This window comes from Chelonia mydas, chromosome 11, assembly GCF_015237465.2.
Source record: "Chelonia mydas isolate rCheMyd1 chromosome 11, rCheMyd1.pri.v2, whole genome shotgun sequence".
Lineage (NCBI taxonomy): Eukaryota > Metazoa > Chordata > Testudines > Cheloniidae > Chelonia > Chelonia mydas.
In genome coordinates, this window is record NC_051251.2 from 55,302,105 (window position 1) to 55,321,711 (window position 19,607).

A 19,607-nucleotide genomic window follows, 5' to 3' on the forward strand; every position below is an offset into this window, starting at 1 on the left:
TGACTTCCTGAGGTCCCTTCTGTCAAGGTTCCTTCCCCACTCTGAACTCTCGGGTACAGATGTGGGGACTTACATGAAAACCTCCTAAGCTTACTTTTACCAGCTTAGGTTAAAACTTCCCCAAGGTACAAACTATTTTACCGTTTGCCCTTGGACTTCCACTGCCACCACCAAACGTCTAACCGGGTTTATTTTTGAGAAAGCGTTGTTTGGAAACGTCTTTCCCCCCAAAATCCCCCTAAAACCTTGCACCCCCCTTCCTGGAGAAGGTTTGATAAAAATCCTCACCAATTTGCATAGGTGAACACAGACCCAAACCCTTGGATCTTAAGAACAATGAAAAAAAGCATTCAGTTTCATACAAGAAGAATTTTAATAGAAGAAACAGTAAAAAGAATCACCTCTGTAAAATCAGGATGGTAAATATCTTACAGGGTAATTAGATTCAAAACATAGAGAATCCCTCTAGGCAAAACCTTAAGTTACAAAAAGACACAAAGACAGAAATATCCATTCTATTCGGCACAGCTTATTTTCTCAGCCATTTAAAGAAATCATAATCTAACGCATATCTAGCTAGATTACTTACTAAGTTCTAAGACTCCATTCCTGTTCTGTCCCCGGCAAAAGCATCACACAGACAGACCCTTTGTTTCTCCCTCCCTCCAGCTTTTGAAAGTATCTTGTCTCCTCATTGGTCATTTTGGTCAGGTGCCAGTGAGGTTATCCTAGCTTCTTAACCCTTTACAGGTGAAAGGGTTTTTCCTCTGGCCAGGAGGGATTTTAAAGGTGTTTACCCTTCCCTTTATATTTATGACACCTTCTAACCCTGATATTCTGTGATTCTATGATTCAGTGTGCACCAGCCCGGTTCACATAGGCCAGTTAATGCCTGACATGCTAGTGCTGATTAAAATTGACACCCCTGCTGGTGCAGACAAAAGCACCATGTACACAAACCCAAAGAGAGGTCAAATGACTTGCCTAAGCATGCAGTGTAGTTGTAGCCACATCAGTCACAGGATATTAGAGAGACAAAGTGGGTGAGGTACTATAAAAGATATTATCTCACCCACCCTGCCTGAGCATCAAATCTATGGCAGACCTGAGTATGGACCTGCGAAATTTCTTAACTGATAATTTGTTGTTAGCAGCTTCTGTCCTCCTTCATCACTAATATGTAATATATCCCACCAGTGGAATTTAGAGGCGGGCCAATATCATTGCCAGTGGCTCTAACACTAAGCCCTGGCCTTCAACACAGGGCAATTGAAGAGTTCTTCCAAAGCTGTAAAAACATTCCAGCAAATAATTATTAGCATTAAGACAACTTGATATAATGTCTTAATTAATCTGAAGACAAGATTTCCCTAAATCTCCCTTTAAAGAAAAAATTCAATTTGTATTCTGGTAATTTACCAGACTAGTAGGGCGGGTCGAATGAGGAGAGACATTGCTAACAGAAAGAAAATTATAGGTTAGAAATTTCTCATTCTCTTGCACACCTCTTCTCATTCATCACTAATGGGAAGTAGTGAACAGTGAATCACAGAAGTGTGCAGGGTGTGAGATAAGCAGAGTTTTAATTATTAGAATAGAATAATAGGCAGGAATGGAAATTCCCCCCATATATAGCAAGGAATTATGTGGCAGCCAACCTAGTACAATCTTATTACCAAAGGATGCCGCTGCAGAAGAATAGAAACTTGGTTTGCAAATCTTTCTCGGATGAGGTTCATACACTTTCCCCACAAACCCTCTAAGGACTTCTGTGAATAGTTTTCCAGATTCCTAGCATGCCCACTGGTGCTAGGATTTTAACATCTTACCTGCAGTCACTTTCAGGCTTTGGTATTTGGGGTAGAATGAGATGAACAGGGTACAATTGGCATGTGTACGCCATATACTTCAGATATATCTTTATAGCACTAGGAATACCTATTTATGTCACAACCTTCTAAAGGAATACCAAGGCTTAGAACAAAATTATGAGAAAACTATTTCCCTGGAATTGCAGAAAGAGGAATTTATCTTGAACAGAAAGGTTTCTGGAGCTATAAAAATAACCTTTTCCTCATGACAAGAGCAATGTGGTTCTTGCATAGATAGGGGAACAAATTCCTAACACTGCCTTTCAAAGGTAATGGCAACAAGAAAGGCGACCCATAGACTTATCTAATGTGCAATTTAAATAAACCTTGGCATTTGAAGATACTCAGATGCGAAGTCTGATGTGCCTTCCTACAGAACACCACTAGGACTGTTACCCATGTTTTATGGTGCTTCATTGTAGGACTTCAATCAACCATTTTGGAGAAACTCTATTGTAGGTGAAATCACCAGAACTTTGTGATTAATATTAGATTTGTATTGTGGTAGCATCCAGGGGTCAAGGCCCCATTATTCTCGGCACTGAACAAATAAAGACTTAGTCCTTGCCCCAGAGAGTTTTCTATCTTCCTCCCACCAGAAACATCAATTTGACTAGGCACAGTCAAACATTAATTTGACTAGATCAATTAATTTACTGGTTGAGGTCTCTCTAGATACCAAAATGTATCAAAGGCTAAAGGAGAATACTTGCTGAACTACACATCTCTACTGATGCTGTTAACTGTAGGTGTTCCTGGTCCAGATGAAGGAGTACCCTCCTTGAAGAGGTCTGGTCTTTTCTGCAGGTGAAATGTGGGTTCCTTTGCTGTCTAGCAAATACAAAGTGAGCAACATAATTGCCCACTATGTGGTTTCTTGCATCTGCTTCTGATGCAGCTGGTACTGTCCCCTGTCCTAGACAGGATATTGAACTCGAAGGATCAAAGTCCAATCTCATATGGCCACATTTATGGGTTTCCTTTTGGTTTTTTGTTTTGTTCTGTTCAGACATGCCACTGATATAGTTCACTTTGACAGCTAAAGTATTTTTGACATTGAGATTTTTGACATTTGTCTTCCAAGTATGCTTCCGATCCTGCAAGGCTTGCTTCAATAGTGAGCTGGTATAGAGTGCAAATTGGGTTGGCTTTCAGCATGTTTGTACTTACCGGTCTACAAAGGGGCATTCAGATGTGATCTAAAAACTACTTTTAATCTTGCATTGCATCAAGCGTGGTTCCATGTTCTCAGACGGAATTTTTGCAGAAGCATTTTTGAGAAACCCACCCAGAGAATAATGCTGATACATAGCACCAGCAATCCACCCATTATAGATAATTAGCTATGGATGACCACTGTCATGAAATGACTGATTAAATGAAGTATTGGAACTTTACAAAATTTTACCATGATGGTAAAATTATGACCAGGGCCATGCCTGATTTGACCTCTGGTCAACCAATGCTCTGCATTGGGTTCACAAGCTCGTCTTGATTTTGAACTTATGGCTATGAATCCTGTCTAGTTATGAATGGTCTGTTTCTCTGGACAGGACACTGATTGGCATGTTGTCTAGATGCACAGCTTGTGACCTGTGCGTTGCTGTGACTACTACCAGCCATATCTGAAGATTCTGGATGTGGAGGGTGGATCAGAATTAAGGATCTTATACAGGAATTGTTAGCTCTTGTATACAAATTATATTTTTCCCTTTGTCATGTTGAGAATGCGTTCATTTGGAGGAAATTTTATCTAGGTTCCATGGGATACTCCTGCTCCAGATGTTTCACTCTGCAATGGCAATCATTTCTAATTCGATACCCTTGGTATTACTAGTGATCAAAGGACTGCTGTTCTGCTTTCACTGCAACCTAGTACCACTCAAGGCTTTACTTAATACATCTCCAGTCATTCTGAACACAGGAAATGATTTCTCTCCGACCATTCTGTAATCCCACAACAGTGCAACTTTCTGGGTAATGGAATCTTCATATGCATCTATCCAGGTCACAGATTGACTGAAAGTGCTCCTTATGCTTTAAGATGGAGCCAGCCTGTGGTTCAAGGGAGGAGTGGAAAAGTGGACCCTTTCCCACCTTTCAGAATCTGAGCTTCTTTTCCAGGTGGAGAAAGGGTCCTTGCACTGAAAGCTAGATAGGAATAATTCCTATTACATAGCAACCTGAGTTAGGACGTCATAGAAGTGAATTTTGGATCGTTTCAGAGGGTTTTACCACTCCAGCTCAAGTCTATTGCAGGACCTGTCCCCTGAGCTGGCTGGATAGAGTCATGCTTATCCTCAGAATTCTCTCCTGAAATGTTCAGAGGCTCTTGATTGGGTTTTTCTGCACAGGAGTCGTGGCTCCTCAGGACCTAAGAGATGAATCCAACATGCTGGCCAAACTCAGAGCTCCATGTCCTGGCAGTGCTAAGGTCAGTTAACTGTGAACAATAGGGTGTAATTTGCCCTCTTTAGGGCCTGTAAGTGCTGCCTCACATAGGGAATAGTGTTTAACTTTAGCCCAGTGTTTGTAGGATAGAATCATAGGACTGGAAGGGACCTCGAGAGGTCATCTAGTCCAGTCCCCTGCACTCATGGCAGGACTAAGTATTATCTAGAACATCTCTGATAGGTGTTTGTCTAACCTGCTCTTAAAAATCTCCAATGATGGAGATTCCACAACTTCCCTAGGCAATTTATTGCAGTGCTTAACCACCCTGGCAGTTAGGAAGTTTTTCCTAATGTCCAACCTAAGCCTCCCTTGCTGAAATTTAAGCCCCTTGCTTCTTGACCTATCCTCAGAGGTTAAGAAGAACAATTTTCTCCCTCCTCCTTGTAACAACCTTTTATGTATTTGAAAACTGTTATCATGTCCCCTCTCAGTCTTCTCTTTTCCAGACTGAACAAACCCATTTTTTTCAATCTTCACTCATAGGTCATGTTTTCTAGACCTTGAATCATTTTTGTTGCTCTTCTCTGGATTTTTTCCTATTTGTCCACATTTTTCCTGAAATGTGTCACCCAGAACTGAACACAATTCTCTAGTTAAGACCTAATCAGCACGGAGTAGAGCAGAAGAATTACTTCTCATGTCTTGCTTACAACTCTCCTGCTAATACATCCCAGAATGATGTTCACTTTTTTTGCAACAGTGTTATACTGTTGACTCATATCTACCTTGTGGTACACTATGACCCCCAGATCCCTTTCCGCAGTACTCCTTCCTAGGCAGTCGTTTCCCATTTTTATGTGTGCAACTGATTGTTCCTTCCTAAGAGAAGTACTTTGAGTTTGTCCTTATTGAATTTCATCCTATTTACCTCAGATCATTTCTCCAGTTTGTCCAGTCATTTTGAATTTTAATCCTATCCTCCAAAGCTCTTGCAGCCCCTCCTAGCTTAGTATCATCTGCAAACTTTAAAAGTGTATTCTCTATGCCATTACCTAATCATTGATGAAGATATTGAACAGAACTGGACCCAGAACTGATCCCTGCGGGACCCCATTCATTATGCCCTTCCAGCATGACTGTGAACCACTGATAACTACTCTCTGGGAACAGTTTTCCAACCAATTATGCACCCATCTTATAGTAGCTCCATCTAGGTTGCATTTTCCTAGTTTGTTTATGAGAAGGTCATGCGAGACAGTATCAAAAGCTTTACTAAAGTTAGGATATACCACGTCTAATGCTTCCCCGCCATCCACAAGGCTTCTTACCCTGTCAAAGAAAGCTATCAGGTTCGTTTGACATGATTTGTTCTTGATAAATCCATGCTGACTGTTACTTATCACCTTATTATCGTCTAGATATTTGCAAATTGATTGCTTAATTATTTGCTCCATTATCTTTCCAGGTACAGAAGTTAAGCTGACTGGTCTGTAATTTCCCGGATTGTCCTTATTTCCCTTTTTATAGATTGGCACTATATTTGCCCTCTTCCATGTTTCTGGAATCTCTCACGTCTTCCACGACTTTTCAGAAATAATCACTAATGGCTCCAATATCTCCTCAGTCAGCTCCTTGAGTATTCTAGGATGCATGACCCTGGTGACTTGAAGACATGTAACTTGCCTAAGTAATTTTTAACTTGTTCTTTCCCTATTTTAGCCTCTGATCCTACCTCATTTTCATTGGCATTCACTATGTTCAACGTCCAATCACCGCCACCCTTCTTGGTGAAAACCGAAACAAAGAAGTCATTAAGCACCTCTGCCATTTCCACATTTTCTGTTGTTATTTTTCCACCCTCATTGAGTAATTGCCTCCTTGTCCTTGGTCTTCCTCTTCCTTCTAATGTACTTGTAGAATATTTTCTTGTTAGCCTTTATGTCTCTAGCTAGTTTGATCTCATTTTGTGCCTTGGCCTTTCTAATTTTGTCTCTACATACTTGTGTTATTTGTTTATATTCATCCTTTGTAATTTGGCTTACTTTCCACTTTTCCACTCTTTTTTATTTGTATTAGATCATTGAAGATCTCCTGGTTAAGCCAGGGTGGTCTGCCATGACTGAGTGGAGCAAGGGATTCTGGAGACAAGACACTACAGTAGTGGACCCAGGTGGTTGAAACCACCATCCTCCCAAATACCGGATTCAGGAGGGAAGCAAAAGAAAGAAAGATAATAAGTTGTTATTGCACAAAAATCAATACAAATTAAAGTTATAAATCAAAATGGTTGGGAGAAATTGAGCCACCACCTTGTTCCATCATTGGAGTCAGAAAATCTGGTGACCTGAGCTGAAGGTTGGGATTTTGTTCTGGAGCCTACACAAACATTAGACCACCTCTGAATTCCAGTTGGGAGTCTTTAACCCATTAGTGATGTCTGAGGAGAGAAGCTGGTCAACAAAATTACATATACTGAATCCTAGTTCAATGCCTTAAGCAACCTTCCCCCCATTGATGGACCCAGGTCACAAGTTCTGATCTAAACTTTCCCAAAGTTGAGGGTAGTTCAGATCCACTTTGCTGGTCCCACGTCGTAGCTTGAACAAGTACTAAACACTTTAAATTAGAGACAAGTAATGCCAGATCATAAAACTATGCCAATTTACACCACCTGAGAATCTAGAACATAAAGAACATGAGAGCTGCCGTACTTGGTTAGACCATAGTCCAACTTGCCTAGTATCCTGTCACTGACAGTGGCCTAAACCAGAGCTTTGGGGTGAGTGTACAGTACCACGCAAATTTGGAGTGATCCACTCTTGTCTTCCACTCCCAGCTTTTGGCAGTCAGAGATTTAGGGTCACCCTGAGCATGGGATTGCATCCCTGATCATCTTGGCTAATAGCTATTGATGGCACATATCTGGCACATACATGTCACTGAGATATATGTTCAGTTGTTGAAGAATCTCCATTCCACTACAGATTGAATTCTGAAGCATCTTTACATATAGTAGAGAAGAAATATTTCCTTCATATTCTCCCAGGGTAAAAATTCAGGGACACCTTTCAAGTGGATATTCCAAAACATAATAATTACTCCCCAAATGGATATCTATCCAAATATTTCTGAACTCAACTGGTTTATACAACATGGACCCAATTCACCACTGTATTACTCCAGTTTTATGTGAGAGTAACTTAAATTGTTCTTATAAGCTTTAACAAATGTTTACCTGTTGGCCATTTCTAATAGATTTTTGTACCTCCGAAGTCCAGAAAATCTGGGATACACAAAGAACTGTCTGTCCAGGCCAGTCCCTCACCCAGTTAATACGTAGAGTTCTTGGATAGGCTTCAATTGCTTCTGCAATCACCTAGTCATGGGGGAGAGGGGGAGAAACATAGTGTAGAGTTAAGACACACAGACAGCATTCAGATCTTGAATTAGTTTAGGATAGGCTTTAGTGTTGAGAGTCAGAGCCAAATCAGAGCTAAGATTCAGGTCCAAGTCAGTTCCATAACATTAATCTCACAAGAAGTCTTTAAAAATTTCAGCCCATGATGGTGGAAACCTCAAGAAACCAATCAACTGATCCAACAAAATTTCCAAGATCCTAATAGTGGGAATTTCATTAGATAGTCTCATTGGATTTTGCCATCAGGAACCAAACATCTCGCAAAAACAGCTCTTACTGCAAACTAAAACTGGAAAAAAGCCCCTTCCCCCTTCAATTTTAGATCCAACACAGAACTAAAATTGAAGGGGTATTTGTGCCTGGACATTTTAGTCCCAAACCCGATTCTAAAAAATGAAGAGGTTCAAAGTTGAGGTTCATTTGGACTTATCTCTGTCAGCTTCTTTTCTAATAATGGAATAATGGTCCTGATCCTCCTCTAATTTACACAAGAGTAATCCAACTGAAATCAACGTAGCTGCACTGGACATCACAGTCAAGGCCAATAGCTTTTCCCCCCACCAACAAAACTTACAAGCAAAGCTGAGGCCCTTTACTGATTAAATCTTTACATTTTTTAGCATTCTGCAAGTGATCTAGACCAAATGCAATGATAAATGATGAAGCATTTGAGCTAAAGTCTGTTATTAGTTTTGTAGTTGTAAAAGTCCCAGTGACATCAATAGAAACGAAAACATAACCAATGGCGGAATTTGGCCCATAGATTTGACAAGCTTAACATTTAGCTCATCTAAATAAAATATATGAACTCAAGTCAATGTAAAAACCAAGCTCAACATTCAAAGAACCCCAACAAGCCACTAACAGATTTAAATCTACGTGAAAAACTGACCTAAAACTTTCAGTTATAAGTTTCCTTAAAAAAATCATGTGTTGATACCAAAGAGAATTTCAAAATAATATAAAGCAAAAGAGTGGCTAGATGGGATTCAGAGATGACTATATTTAAATTATACAATGAAAAGTCAGTGTGAGAATTACTAATTTTATCCTAAATCTTCTGCAGTTCTTTCTCTCTCATGTGAATACTGACTGTAACAAACAAAAGTTGGGAACACAGATGTGTCCATCATACTAAGCATATACTGCACCCAAAACTGAAATCTTTGTGAATTAGAAGTGAATAACAGAATTGTTTAAAAACCAATAATAAGATCCCGTATTAAGAATTGATCCTGTGCCCAGGTGTACACATGCACATAATCAAAAAGTAGAACAATCTATATATTTGAGGAGACAGCACACTCAGTGTTCTTCCACCGAGAAAATGATGAGGTTTGTTAAGATATTCTGATCTACATTATCCATCTTCCAAGATCCCCCAAGTGGGGTGCAGCCATTCAAAACAGGTTTTCATCTTATACAATAGTTACTTGTATATCATCTACAGAAATGGAGAAGTCAATAACAAAATCACAAAAAACAATGTATACAAACTTCCACAAATACACTGAAGTAATTGACACCTTCTGCATATCCATAAGATAGGGATCTGGAAGAAGAAAACTTTGCAAGGTTCCTACTTGTGGAATTTTTCTTTAAGTGTTCCATTTTAGGTGAAGGTGCAATCTTGCAGATTTGGAAGAAGTTTTGCAGCCAAATCCTGTGAATCTCAGGAATCCACAGGTGGCTAGGTTCATCCACACTTATCCTCTGGGCTTTTGTGCTGACCCTATAACCTTCCCTACCCTCTCTATGGTGCTCATACTGCAGGGATCCATTAGAGTTGTGCTGCCAAGGAATCCTTAGCTTGCGTTGCCTCTGGAACCCCCTTCAAAGGAAAATTCCTAGGCCAGAGGGAGAGTAGTGAAAAGTTAATAGAACCAGCTGCCTTGACTTTACACTAGATTCTCGAGGGGCCTCAGAGTTACAGACTATGTCCACACTTCCAGCCCCATTCTTTCCACAACAGATTCCTGACCCAGCTGAGAGCTCTCCATAGGTCTGTTGTAGGCAGGATGGTGCCACAGAGGTGAGCAATTTCCCCTGCTCTGTTGGGATGGAGAGATCAGGGCTGAAAGTCTGCTTCCCTATCAGTGCTGCTCAGTTTTGGGGAAGAATCTGGCAAGAATAAATAGGGAATCGTCAAGCTTCTGTTACCCAATCCTGAGATCCAAATGTATCATTTAGCACTAAAAACAGCAGATAAACTTATGACCTTCCGAGGAGGAATCTCTCTCCATAAAAAATGAATGTATTGCATTCATACACATATATAGTTTTTTCATCTGCAACAGAATACGGCTAGCATTTTTCATTTAGAGTAATACATTCTCTATATTAATATACATTAAAACTATTTTTAATTATATCTGTTTCAGAGCACCATAATAAAGTGAAACTACTCTGTAGCAACCAGTAAGACTGCACCTGGGAATACAATGTGCAATTTTAAACAATTTTAAACCTCACATTAAGAAAGATATAGCAAAAATTGATAAGATCCAGAGAAAGGCAACAAAGACGGTTGGAGGTATGACAGGATTTGCATATGATGAGAGATAGCAAAGACCAGGATTATCTAGCCTGGAAAAAAGAAGAGTAAAATGGCTCTTTACTGAGGTATTCCTAATTAACAAGACCCTAATGAAAACTTGTCAGTCTCTCCATTTAATCCAGTGGTCCCCAAACTGTGGGGTGCACCCCCTTAGGAACATTCGAGGGGATGTGGCGGGGCCCAGGCCAGCCCCCACAGGGCACAGGGAGGGAGTACCATCCACCCCGCTTTGCCCCCAGCTCTGATCCAGCCCCAGCCCCAGCTTGGGCACCAGCCTCAGCCCCTGACCCCTGCTCCCTGCTTTGAGGGGGGTGAGAAAACCTGGATTTGTGCTGGAAATGGCCCAACTTGATTATCATATACATTGTAAGGAGCGTGATCACTTTAGATAAGCTATTACCAGCAGGAGAGTGGGGTGGGAGGAGGTATTTTTTCACGCTGTGTGTGTATAAAAAGATCTTCTACACTTTCCACAGTATGCATCCGATGAAGTGAGCTGTAGCTCACGAAAGCTTATGCTCAAATAAATTGGTTAGTCTCTAAGGTGCCACAAGTACTCCTTTTCTCGTTGGAAGATAGGATAATGGGCTATTTGGACCCATTATGTCCATTCTTATGTTCTTATAATACCAGACCAAAAGGACCAATGATTTGATCTAAATATGATAAATCCTTCAGAACATCCCATCATGTATCATCACCATTTTACAGACGAAACTGAGATGCAGAAAGACTCGTATGACCAAAGTCACACAGGAAATTAATTGAACCTGAATCTCCTGATTTCCAGTCTAGTGTCTTAAGCAAGACACTTTCCTCTCCACCTCTTATGTGAAAAAGCAAAACAACAGAATGGAAATTGTTCATTCAAAATCTGAGCAGGGTTTGCATTATTTTAAGACTTTGGATGTCTCTGAATGAATCAAAAAGCATTTTACTCTTCATTTTTAACTGTTGGAAAGACTCTTTTCATAATAACTAGATTCAGACACTGAAGTATTAAGTATGGATGAAAGAAAGAGCAATACGTACAATTAAGGCTCAAAAAATCTGCTAATAACTTACAATATCTTTATCCAATACAAGTTGTACAAGCTATCCTAAGTGGCTTACTAATCACCCTATCTAGTCTCAGTATTATCCTACAATATTTAGAGAGTCATAATATGAATAGAAGAAAAATTAAGACTATAAAATCTTTCAGAATTGAAGAGATTCTTGTTTAAGGCTTCACCATATACTTTTATTAAGATTCTTTTCCAAATAAGGCCCTGTCCTGCAACATGGTGATTGAAGAATTTGAGCGTGTTCGGCATCGCCCAGCACCAGACACTTAGGGTGTGTCTACACTGCAATTAAACACCCATGGCTGGCCTGAGTCAGCTGACTCAGACTCACAGGGCTTTGTTTAATTGCAATATAGATGTTGGGCTCGGGCTGGAGCCCAGGCTCTGGGAGCCCAACCCCAAATGTGTACACCGCAATTAAACACCCCTGAGACCAAGCCGTTGCAAACCTGCCTCAGCTGGCATGGGCCAGGCCCGGGTGTCTAACTGCAATGTAGACATACCCTTAGCATCTATAGGTCTGGGAATTAGAGACAGGAAATGTCATACCAGTATTTCAGAGCACTCCCAGTAGAACCACCAGTCCAGGTCAAAAAAAAATTGCCACTATGTTGTGCTTAAATGCCATATTTCAGCAAAGTACATGTTTAAGTACATAATTAAGTACATGTTTAACTGTAAGAATATGGTTAAGTCCCACTGACTTCAAAGCACACTCCTAAGTGCTTTCATGAATCGGGGCCAAGTGAATATAGTAATTTTGTACTACATGTAACACACAATGCCATTTCTACACTGGATTACCTTGCTTGATTGTTCCACCAGCAATGTATCGGTAATGGTACAGACTGCTTTGTCATGTTTTATTGTACACAGAATAAAACAGAATATATTTTATTACCTTGTGGATAGAATTTAACATAGCTGTCTCCAACTCAACGAGCCACTTTTCAACTTGACCTCTAGCTTTAGACGTTGAGATTGTGTCTATGAGTTCCACAACCTCTCCTTCACTACTCTTTATATGTGTAATGTCTAAAACTTCAGTAAACTCTACACTTGCAATTCCTTCAAAACACTTTTTCAAGTGAGGGTTGACCCTGCAGAAAACAAAACAAAACATACAGAATTTAAGACTACATAAATAACCAAACTTTACTTTAAAGCTCAGCCAAACTATTTTTCACCAATACTATAAAAGAAAAAAGGGATGTACTTCTTAAAGGTATTTTTGAGGAATTTAATTTAGAAAAACATGTTTAACCTGCTAATGTTCAAAGTTACACACACACACACACACACATATACATTTAAAGATTTACATACACAAACTCACACACACAATGTTTTTAAAGAGCAATTTAAAAAAATTAAACATTGTTCAGGTCCTCAGCAATTCAAACATTGTTAAGGCTCAGGCACAACTGGTGTAAGTGGTAATCTTCCTATATGATCTAAAATCCTTTTTCACTTAGTTATACATTCCATACAAATAGATACATTAAAACAACACTGCAAGTGAAGCAATCAAACAAGTTGCAAGTGAAGTGATTAAATGCAACCTTAATTCTGCTCCTTGTGCATATAAATTACAATAAAGTCTTTCATTATATGATAGGATATTTCTTTCCTTTTTTTTTTTGGTCCCACAAAGTCCCCTGTCTCATTCACTGCATAGTATGTACACTTCTGAGTGAGTAAGTCAGTTGTTCAACATTCATTTTTATCCACACTGTTCAGTGAACAGTCTTCTGGTGCACTCACTGCACACTGAGTGCCAAACGCCGATGCTCTCACTCACAACTGAGTATCACCTTACTTAACAAGTACTTTCACTGACTTCAGTGGAACTACTTGTGGGGTAAGATACTATTTAGTATAAGTGAGAATTTCACAATCTAGCCATGAATGAGGCAGTAGACCTACAAAGTATGAAATCCATTATGAATATACAGTTTAAGCTGTTCAGAGGGCACTTGCAAACCTTTGCATTGGGGTGAACTGTACCCAAAACACCAATGCTTAGTATCATCACAGGTTTCCCAGTCCCTACATCAAGCTCAGTCCTCCATAGGTAACAGCAGGAATTCTATGCTCTTTTTCTAACTTAGCTTTCAGTCTCTACCTTGACTCTCACTTTACTGAATTGCTCTAGTGTGCAACCAGGATGACAAGTTTGGCAAAACATACTGAATTTAATTAATACATATTTTAAAAGTAACCACTTTTTGTTTGGATTCTTCCTTGGTAACTCAAGTAACTTGTAGTTACTTGAGATGCATAAGTCTCAGTGAATAAAATGAGAGCTCTATGAATGGAGCAGCTACAGGATCATACCCTTAAGATGCATGTATTAGGAGCCTCACACATATATCAAATATTACTGTACCGTGTAGGATCTTTGGTCTCTGAAAGAATCTCAAGGAGTTCATCGTTAGATAAGAAAAAAAATCTGGGGAAGAAAAGGCGCTTCTTTTCTAAGTATTCATTAAGTCCCTTAAGAATTAGTTCCAGCAATTCATTGCACTTTTTTAGCTTTTCCAACATCTTGTCTATCATCACCACTGTCAGAACATGTCTGTCCTGAAAAACAAAATGAAATTATTCCACTCAAAAAAGGTTGATGTCATACTGAGTAGTTTGCCACTCTGACATGGTAAGAAAAATCTGGAACAAAGTTACCTTTGAAGTACTCTCTGTTTTGTTTGAAATTTTGCTTTAACCCATAAAATAAAATATGCACTAGATAATGCTAAGTGTTTTATGTTAATCTTCTTTAATATCTGATTTTTTGAAGAGGGTGGGTTAATAGAAGGTATTAAAGTGAATTTTTCAATCATCCACAATTACTATATGAAAATACAATCCAAAACATAGGATCCAATCCTAAACTGATCTACAGCTCCATAGTTTCATTGACTTCAATGCAGCTACATATATTCACACCAGCTGGGGATCTGGCCCATAATCTGTAGTCAGCCTATATAATTCACTAACATAGAAAATCAAACAGATGCCGTTAGATAGATTTTTTAAGAAAAGCCTCTGGATAATTTTATGATCAACTACAACATAGATCATTACACTTTGTGACACTCTGTAAGACAAAGTCACATCCTGGAACCCCCATATTCACCCTGGTGATATGATTATATGTTTTGTACACAGTATATCTTGTGAGGTATCATTTTAAAAGTCTTGATCTGTTGAATATTAATATCTTATTGCTGTGCCCGGCCAATGGGGGCTGCGGAAAGTGGTGGCCGGTACGTCCCTCGGCCTGCGGCGGCGAACCCCCATTGGCCTGCGGTGGCGAACTGCGGCCAGTGGGAGCTGCAATTGGCCGAACCTGCGGACGTGGCAGGTAAACAAACCGGCCCAGCCTGGCAGGGGCTTTCCCTGAACAAGCGGCGTCCCAAGTTTGGGAAACACTGTCCTATTGGATTGTATGTACTATCATTGTTTGTGAAGTTATGAAGCATTGCTATGTGTGTTACTGAAATATGTTGTGAGGTTGAGAGATGCTCACAGCCAAACTTGCAACAAAGTACCAGCCAGATGTGCTGATGGACCATTAAAGGGAATCCACGCTCCCATCCAAATTACTTCTCAAAGAGAGCAAGTATGCAAGAGAGACTGCTTGACCAATGAGGACTGCCTGATCCCCACATCCCAGCAAAGATCTGTTCAGCAAGCTGGAAGAGAATATAAAAGAGGGGAAATGACATCATCACCTGGCCCTTCTCCACCTTCAACGCAACACCTGGAAGAATGTCTGGAGGACAAAGACTTCAAACTGGAGAAGGGTGGTCCCATGCTGGAAAAGAGTCCCAGCCTATATATTGAGGATCTGTAACCTGCTTGTACCATCTGTCAGGGTAAGACACTGCTTGATTCAAATCTTATTTAGTTTGTAGAACGAATTTATTTTTATTTTTTAAGTAACCAACTTTGATCCCTATGCTTGCTACTTATAATCCATCTTTCTATAGTTAATAAATCTGTTTTATATTTTACCTAAAACAGTGCGTTTTGGCTGAAGTGCTTGGGAAATCTCAGCTCAGTTTACAAAGGCTAGTGTGTGTCCATTCCATATTGAGTAAATGGTGAACTGGATACTGAACTTATACTGGCCAGCCTTCTGGCCAGTGCAAGACAGTAAAATTCTGGGTTGCAAGGCTAGGGAGCTGGAAAGAATTGGCTGGAGCCTCTATTATTGGTTCATGAGTGGCTCGGAGAGCATTCAGGTAACACAGTTGGGTGTGTCCCTGCCTGTGGATGTCTGTGTAAGTGCAGTGCCTATCAAAGCTTGACAACAGCATCACAGTGTGAGAGGGATATCCCAGGCTGGTGGGACAGAGGATTCAGCGGTCCCACAGTCCAGGTTGCACCCTGGGGATCCCATAACACCCTTTCTAAGAGGGTAATCAAATCTCGTGGTTTACAGCACCAATAGATTTCTGCATAGATCAGAATTCCTTTTATCCCTTGCGTAAAACATTACGTACACTCTGTCAGAAATACTGAGATGGGGAAGTTGTGGGTGGCAGGTGTTTTCCTACCTATGAAGGGTCAATATGGTTAAATGTCAGAGTTAGAATACCAGACTTGATCACCCATTACTAAATATTAAAGGGTGCTGTTGCTTTTTAAAATATAAAACAAAGAGAAATATTATAGGGTTTTTTCACATTCTGTAATGTGTAGCAAGAGTCACTGCTGAACATGAACTGAATTTCTTATTATATTTTTGTTCTGTATAGAAGATAAAATAATTCATGTCAGGCATTTTATCGAGCCCTTTCTAAATTAATCCAGAATTTCAGCAAACAAAATTAATTCAAATGCTTAGTAGAGCTACTGTAATTATCTGAGTTATCTAATTTACCATAAATGAAAGAAAATGAGAGGTTTTGCAGACTTGTTAGTTCTAATGAATGTTATACTAATTGCAAAGAATGTGAAGTTGCTTGTGCATCAAGATCTATCTTTTAATAGGTCTTATGGTCAATGTATAAGCCAAAATAATACTCACCAAATACCAGTCTTTAAAAGCAAATTAAAAATCTAAATAAAAAGCATTAAAATTATCCCATTCCAGTTAGCAATTATTTTGACTAGACATTTGAGTACTTGCAGTCTACCTACCTATGAAACACCGAATTAGTTGGTTATAGGTTTCAGAGTAGTAGCCGTGTTAGTCTGTATCCGCAAAAAGAAAAGGAGGACTTGTGGCACCGTAGAAACGATCTCTAAGGTGCCACAAGTCCTCCTTTTTTTAGTTGGTTATGTAGTTGATTTTGTTAGAAAGCACATATGCCTAATACCTGATTATAATGTTCCCCTGTAAATGAAGTATACTTTACATGAGCAAAAAAACAAAAACAAAAAATATCTGAAATTACTTGGCATTCTGTTATTTGCACCTTTAATTATATCAAACCAGAACACAATCTGAATTAAATAACTATTCATGCTTTTCAACCATATAAAGATAAACTGAGCTGTCAAAATTCAGACACAGCTAATAATTGGTTTTATAAGACAGCATTTAAAAGTGCATATTTAAGTACACTCTATAAAACTGTCAAAGAATAAAGTCTTTGGTTTCCTTTCTTAGTATGCAATCATCAGCAATTTTTCTGAGTACAATTGATCTTGCAGTTCAAAACTGAATGTTGCCAAACGTGAGAAGGGAGATCTTCCCTGGTTATGTTTAGATTCTTTTCATATGTGAAAAAGAGGTAAGACAAAAATAAACATTTCAACTTTCAACATGGGTTTCCTATCTACAATTCCGGGGAATCATCAAGAATAAATGAGAATGCCATTGTTCTTACACATTCAAAACATCAGTGTCACTTGTTTGATCATTTGCAGGAAAAGAAACTGTATTACAAACATAGTGGTTCAGCTAAACTAAGTGTACATAAAGAGACCTGTTACAATAATCATATGCCAACAACTGTAGTTCCTATAAATTACTTTTAATTAAGACTACGTTTTAGTCATGGGTATTTTTAGTAAATGTCATGGACAGGTCACGTAAACAAAAATTCACAGGCCTATGACCTGTCCATGACGTTTACTAAAAATACCCCTGACTAAACTGGGGAGGGGGGCGCTGCAGGTGCTGGGGAGCTGGGCACAGCCCTAGGGAAGCACCACTGGTGCTGGAGAGAGGGGTGTGGGTGCTTGGGGGGGAGAGTCATGGGCCGGGGGGACACCACAGTGCAGGGGAGGGGGTGTGGCCTGGGGGGGCACTGTGGGTTCTGGGGAGGGGGGCGCGGGTGCTTGGGGGAGAGTCACGGCCCCAGGGGGGCGCCGCAGGTGCTGGGGAGGCAGGCAAGGCCTGAGAAAGCACCACGGGTGCTGGGGAGGGGAGCGCAGGTGCTGGGGGGAGTCACAGCCCATGGGGCACACGAGTGTGGGGGGGTTGGTGGGGCTGGGCCAAGTCCCCTACCCAGCTCCTGGGAAGTGGCGACCCCAACTCCCTAGCTCCACATGCTGCCTCTGCTCCGCCCCAAGCCCCGGTTCTGCAGCTCCCATTGGCTGGGAACCATGGTCAATGGGAGCTGTGGGGGCAGTGCCTGGCTGCCAGCAGAGGCAGCATGAGGAGCTAGGAGAGAGGAGTCCCCCACTGCAGGTAAACAGCGGCCCCAACCCCAAACCCTGAGCCCCCCCCACACACAAACTCCTGCTGCTGTGGGGGCAGGATGTCCCGAGACTGCCCCAGCAATAGTCAGTGCGACTGACCTGGGGGCTGCCCGAGCTGCTCAGGCGGCTCCTAGGCCAGCCGCACGGTGCTGCCGCAGAAGTCACGGAAAGTCACGGAATCTATGACTTCTGTGACCTCCATGACAAACACAGAGCCTTACTTTTAATCTACCATAGACTTTTGTCTCAGATGTTTTAGCACAATCTTGAATTTCTTCCCCACAAAAATTTAACACTCCTCTTTTCTAGTTATTTAATTTATGAAAAGTAGAAATTAAATCACAAAGTACTTTCATTCTCATATGTCTTGCTTTAAAAAAGATATGTTAAAGATGCCTAATCTATGATTATTCAAATCTTGTGATGAAAAGTGAGGCAAATAAAAAAAACAGTTGTATTACCTCTCACATCAATTGTATAACACAATGGCATCTAAAGGCAAAAAAGCAAGGAGCAGAGTCAAGTTCAGTATTGTGATTTAAGAAGAAACATTCATATTCATCGTGGAAGTGCCTTCTTCTAAACCATAAAATCACAACACTATATTTCTGGATACAGAGTGCCATCTTCTGGGAAAAGATTCCTTTCTGTTTAATGATTATGAAACTTCAGAAAGATTTGACTATCACGTGGTACAATGGGTTATCACAATGCTCTGAAAAATATACTAAATATAAATGGATGAGTCTGATTTTTGTCATTGCAAAATATATTGCATTCCAATAGTTATTTATATTTGGTTCCCACCTTAGAACTAGAAATTCCATATATCATCAAAATAGTAATTTCCCATAGAATTACAGGACTGGAAGGAACCTCAAAAGGTCATCTAGTCCAGTCCTCTGCACTCAAGGCAGGACTAAGTATTATCTAGACCATCCCTGACAGGCGTTTGTCTAATAGAATTATAGGACTGCAAGGGACTTTTAAGATTGGATTTTTAAAAGCAGGTTAGACAAATACCTGTCAGGGATGGTCTAGATAATACTTAGTCCTGCCACGAGTGCAGGGGACTGGACTAGATGACCTCTTGAGGTCCCTTCTAGCTCTATAATTCTATGATTCCACAACCTCCCTAGGCAATTTATTCTAGTGCTTAACCACCCTGGCAGTTAAGAAAGTTTTTCCTAATGTCCAACCTAAACCACACTTGCTACCATTTAAACCCATTGCTTCTTGTCCTATCCTCAGAGGTTAAGAAGAACAATTTACCTCCCTCATTCTTGTAACAACCTTTTATGTATTTGAAAACTGTTATCATGTCCCCTCTCAGTCTTCTGATCTCCAGAGTAAACAAACCCAGTTTTTTCAATCACTCATAAGTCATGTTTTCTAGACCTTTAATCATTTTTGGTGCTCTCCTCTGGACTCTCTCCAATTTGTCCACATCTTTCCTGAAATGTGGCTCCCAGAACTGGACACAATACTCCAGCTGAGGCCTAATCAGTGCGGAGTAGAGCGGAAGGATTACTTCTCATGTCTTGCTAACAACACTCCTGCTATTACATCTTAGAATGATATTTTCTTTTTTTGCAAGAGTGTTACACTGTTGACTCATATTTAGCTTGTAATCCACTATGATC

At 40.1% G+C, this 19,607-nt stretch overlaps 1 protein-coding gene across 1 annotated transcript in view; it reads right to left on the reverse strand.

The window, feature by feature from the left end:
* Nucleotides 1-19,607, reverse strand: part of DNAH7 (dynein axonemal heavy chain 7) — a 287,995-nt gene that overhangs the window by 193,027 nt on the left and 75,361 nt on the right. Inside the window, exons 19-21 of the mRNA XM_037913207.2 lie at nt 13,697-13,890; nt 12,209-12,407; nt 7,501-7,641 (exon numbers count right to left, since the gene is read on the reverse strand). Of these exons, the coding sequence (XP_037769135.1) occupies nt 7,501-7,641; nt 12,209-12,407; nt 13,697-13,890 (534 nt within the window). The remainder of the gene's footprint in view (nt 1-7,500; nt 7,642-12,208; nt 12,408-13,696; nt 13,891-19,607) is intronic.